Source organism: Cyprinodon variegatus, unplaced genomic scaffold, assembly GCF_000732505.1.
Source record: "Cyprinodon variegatus isolate N-32 unplaced genomic scaffold, C_variegatus-1.0 Scaffold1777, whole genome shotgun sequence".
In the NCBI taxonomy this organism is placed as follows: domain Eukaryota; kingdom Metazoa; phylum Chordata; class Actinopteri; order Cyprinodontiformes; family Cyprinodontidae; genus Cyprinodon; species Cyprinodon variegatus.
This window is the reverse complement of record NW_015152230.1, coordinates 11372-16044: the sequence shown is the minus strand read 5'-3', so window position 1 is coordinate 16044 and position 4673 is coordinate 11372. Positions and strand designations below refer to the sequence as shown.

Genomic DNA, 4673 nt, shown 5'->3' with positions numbered 1-4673 from the left:
GATGATCTGGTTGAACTGTAAAGTGCCTTGAGATGACAAGTGTTGTGAATTGGAGCTATAGAAATAAACTGAATTGAATTGAACTGAAAGGTTCTCCCTCAATTTTCATAAATAAACAGTGAAACAAAGCATGAATAAAATGACCATTCAAGTTTTTTATCCGCCAGTTTATGCAATTTAAAGTTAATGTATATTTAATGAAAATGTAAATGATAAACTTCAGTGGATCTGTGTAGAAGTATTTAAACTTGCATAATTTATTTATTTTTTTTTTTTTTGGGGGGGGGGCCCCAAATTCCTGGCAGCGCCCCTGTTTCTACCTGTCCTCTGGTAGAAGGAACTGTGTGAGTATATGACCAGCTTGGATCAGAAACATTCATTCATTTCATTGCTTTGTGTATTTCCTAGATTGGTCACCATGACAACGAAGCGTGGACTGATAACGGACTCATTTAAGGTGGTGAAGAAATCGCGGCGAGGGGCAAAGCAAAGAAAGAGTCCCACCCCTCCTCCATCACAGCCAGGTGTTCAATAATCACTTTTATCATTCGGTTGCTTCAGTCAAATAGTTCCAAATGTTTTTTTTTTTGTTAAAATTTATCATAACTGCTGTGGAAGATTCCTGTTAACATCTTTTAATAATGATAAGTTTGTTAGATATAAGTTGATTAAACTCTTTAGCCGGACAATCATCACAGGTTTTCCCTTTTAGGTTAAAACAGGAAATAAACCAGAAGAACAGAACTTGCTAACATAAATCAAATGTTCGTTAATGTTGATAACAGCAAATGTTTCTCCCCATTTTAAATGATATCTCAATTATCTTATTGAAGCAGAAGATGTTGCTCCATCTGCCAGAGAGGAGGATTTGCAGCAGCTCAAGCAGTTTGACCTGGACTGGAGATTCGGCCCTTGCACAGGTAATGCCCTGCAGCATCTGGACGTGGTGCAGAACAGCATCTATTCTCACAAATCTAAACATTGAATCTAAACTCCTGTTGCAAACTGTTCACTGTCTGCATCTGATATGCCTCATTTTGGGTTAAAACAACCTGACAGTACTTTACTGCTGGTGACTAATCGTCTGATAGAGGTGCAAACACAGAGCAAATACATAAACATGCAGCAAACACAATAATGAGTCTAACACGCAGATATACAAACGTATGCAAAAAGCTGCAAGTAGCGAAGACAACAGCAAGTTCAGAAAAGATCAAAGTGGTGCAGTGAATGGAAGCACTCCAGACCACTAGGGGGAGACAATCACCTACAACAGGGGTAAGCAACCCAACCTGCTCTAGGAGCCATATTGGACTAAAAAAAACAACGAAACAAATCTTTCTGGAGCTGAAAAAATGTAAAAGCCTCGTATTGCAACACGGCCTCTAAGAGTATTATCCCGCTATAGAAAAGGACTAGGTGGGCTTAGATATATAATAAGCATCGGTGATTAAATGTTTATCCTGGAGCAAATGTTACATAGTAGCATGCGGTGAGGGAGGAGCAGGGAACGCTCTCACTGCGCGCCGCTTCACCGCCCTTCACCACACGGTTTAGGTTTAGTTTCACTGATGAACAGATAGAAACAGGATAAAGGAATCTTTCTATGGAGGACGTGTTTCTGTTGGGAGGAGCTGATGGAGTCATGAGGAACCAAGCAGGAACTGACATCCATCAGAGCAGAGCTCTCTACATCCTCCGTCACCACCTTGCTGTGATTTAGATTTTATTACGATTTATATTTTATTTATTATGATCTCTATGGCCATGATGCAAATTTAAGTTAAAAGAAATTTTTAAATTTATTGTTTAAATGTATTTATTATTGAAATGTTTCCAGCATTGTAAAACATAATAAATGTTTGTTTAACCTCCTGCACACCATATTAAAATAAACAAACAAACAAAAAAAACAATTTTCATACATTTTTGAAAAAGATCCAAAGACCTGCAAGGGGGGCGCTAAAGAGCCCTATGCGGCTCTGGAGCCGTGGATTGCCGACCTCTGACCTATGGGACTAGAACCTTAGTAAAGGAATAAACAGAGATAATGAAGGTTTAAAAAAAGTCAAAGGAATCTTTCTCCTTCCAAATGTCTCCTGGAAGGTGATTCTGCTGAGGGTTTCATCTCTACATTTCACCCACCATCAATGATCTGGTCCCATATGAGCCGGCGATCGTCTCCCCCTAGTGGTCTGGAGCAGCCTTCCGGGTGCAGAGCTTTTATTAACTTATAGTTTGGGTTTTTTTATTATTTTCTTTCCTCATTGCAGCATCTTTCCTCTTTGTGTTTGCTGTGCATGTGCATATTTTCAGGGCGTTTACACGCCAACATCATTACTCTCCCTTTTCTGACTCACTGGCTGATAAACGGTTGATCTTAGAGGGGCGTCTGGTCGGTTCTTCTAAACCCACTCAGCCNGCGAAGACAACAGCAAGTTCAGAAAAGATCAAAGTGGTGCAGTGAATGGAAGCACTCCAGACCACTAGGGGGAGACAATCACCTACAACAGGGGTAAGCAACCCAACCTGCTCTAGGAGCCATATTGGACTAAAAAAAACAACGAAACAAATCTTTCTGGAACTGAAAAAATGTAAAAGCCTCGTATTGCAACACGGCCTCTAAGAGTATTATCCCTCTATAGAAAAGGACTAGGTGGGCTTAAATATATAATAAGCATCTATGATTAAATGTTTATCCTGGAGCAAATGTTAAATAGTTGCATGATTTGATGGAGGAGCAGGGAACGCTCTCACCGCGCCGCTTCACCGCCCTTCACCACGCGGTTTAGGTTTAGTTTCACTGATGAACAGATAGAAACAGGATAAAGGAATCTTTCTATGGAGGACGTGTTTCTGTTGGGAGGAGCTGATTGAGTCATGAGGAACCAAGCAGGAACTGACATCCATCAGAGCAGAGCTCTCTACATCCTCTGTCACTACCTTGCTGTGATTCAGATTTTATTATGATTTATATTTTATTTATTATTATCTCTATGGCCATGATGCAAATTTAAGTTAAAAGAAATGTTTAAATTTATTGTTTAAATGTATTTATTATACAAATGTTTCCAGCATTGTAAAACATAATAAATGTTTGTTTAACCACCTGCACACCATATTAAAATAAACAAACAAACAAAAAATCAATTTTCATACATTTTTGAAAAAGATCCAAGAACCTGCAAGGGGGGCGCTAAAGAGCCCTATGCGGCTCTGGAGCCGTGGATTGCCGACCTCTGACCTATGGGACTAGAACCTTAGTAAAGGAATAAACAGAGATAATGAAGGTTTAAAAAAAGTCAAAGGAATCTTTCTCCTTCCAAATGTCTCCTGGAAGGTGATTCTGCTGAGGGTTTCATCTCTACATTTCACCCACCATCAATGATCTGGTCCCATATGAGCCGGCGATCGTCTCCCCCTAGTGGTCTGGAGCAGCCTTCCGGGTGCAGAGCTTTTATTAACTTATAGTTTGGGTTTTTTTATTATTTTCTTTCCTCATTGCAGCATCTTTCCTCTTTGTGTTTGCTGTGCATGTGCATATTTTCAGGGCGTTTACACGCCAACATCATTACTCTCCCTTTTCTGACTCACTGGCTGATAAACGGTTAATCTTAGAGGGGCGTCTGGTCGGTTCTTCTAAACCCACTCAGCCTTTGGTTTTCACATATTTAATTTTTAAACATCTGTTTCCAAGGTGAAGATTATCGCTCCTCTCTAAATTATTGCACCTGTTGCTCACCACTGATTGGCTACTGGAAGTTTTTGTTCGAATTCACACCCCTTTCATTTTTTTTACCTTCCCACCATCATGTGGTTTTAGAACAGCATCCAAAGCAGTGCACAGCTGTAAAGCAAAAATAAATTAAAAATAAAATGATTTTAGTCAGCTTGACTGCTGTGAAACCCCTCAATAGATCATTTAGAAATCCATCTGTGTCATTAAGGAAGTTGAGAACTTAACAAAATAATATTTTACTTTCTCAAAGAGGAAAAAATAGGTAAGATAAATAAAAACATAAAATATAAATATATGAAAATACAAATATTTTCTTGCATGTAAAAAATCTGTCAAATGATCCCAGTGTTTCCTCCTCAATATTAAGGAGAATTGATGCAGGTCAGGGTTTTCCTGAAAACAAGAAACCTTTGGCTCTGGGAGCCCAGATGTTAGGGTTAGAGAAGGTTAAACCATATCCCTAATAGGAAGGAAGGAAGATAAAGAAACCTGACATGGAAACTGTTTGAAATGGTGCATTGGATCCAGTGCATGCATCTCCATCCATCATAGATACAGGTGGTCAATCTGTGACTGTTTTGTCCCGTTTCAGGCATCAGCAGGCTGCAGAGGTGGGAGAGAGCCAAGCTTCATGGTCTGAACCCTGCTGAGGAAATTAGAGAGCTGCTGCTGCAAACTCAGGCTGATCAGGAGTACTGCCAGAGGTAGCGTACCCTACTGAAACAAGCACAGCTGAAATAGAAGATGAAAATGCTCTGTGAATAAAGCCTGAGATAAAAGATTAAACACATAAAAACCGAACAATGTTAAAAGCTAAATAATAAACCTGTTTTTTTTAAATGAGCCTCCCTGATGTACATAGAGAGGATACTCAGTAGTCTAGTTTTAAACAAAACAAAAAAAGAAGGTGGACAGTGGAGTTTTAGTTTTTTTT

The 4673-nt window shown here is 39.3% G+C and overlaps 1 protein-coding gene across 2 annotated transcripts in view; it reads left to right on the top strand.

Annotated features, from left to right (window-relative positions):
* pold4 (polymerase (DNA-directed), delta 4, accessory subunit) overlaps positions 1–4463 on the top strand; it is a 5014-nt gene extending 551 nt beyond the window's left edge. The window contains exons 2-4 of one of the 2 annotated variants that reach the window (XM_015404532.1): positions 409–524; positions 837–920; positions 4332–4463. In XM_015404532.1, coding sequence (XP_015260018.1) covers positions 419–524; positions 837–920; positions 4332–4447 — 306 coding nt within the window. In that variant the 5' untranslated portion in view covers positions 409–418 and the 3' untranslated portion in view covers positions 4448–4463. Of the gene's footprint in view, positions 1–408; positions 525–833; positions 921–4331 lie in introns of both variants that reach the window. The other variant, XM_015404531.1, reaches the window with a different exon arrangement.
* The last annotated feature ends 210 nt before the right edge of the window (positions 4464–4673 follow it).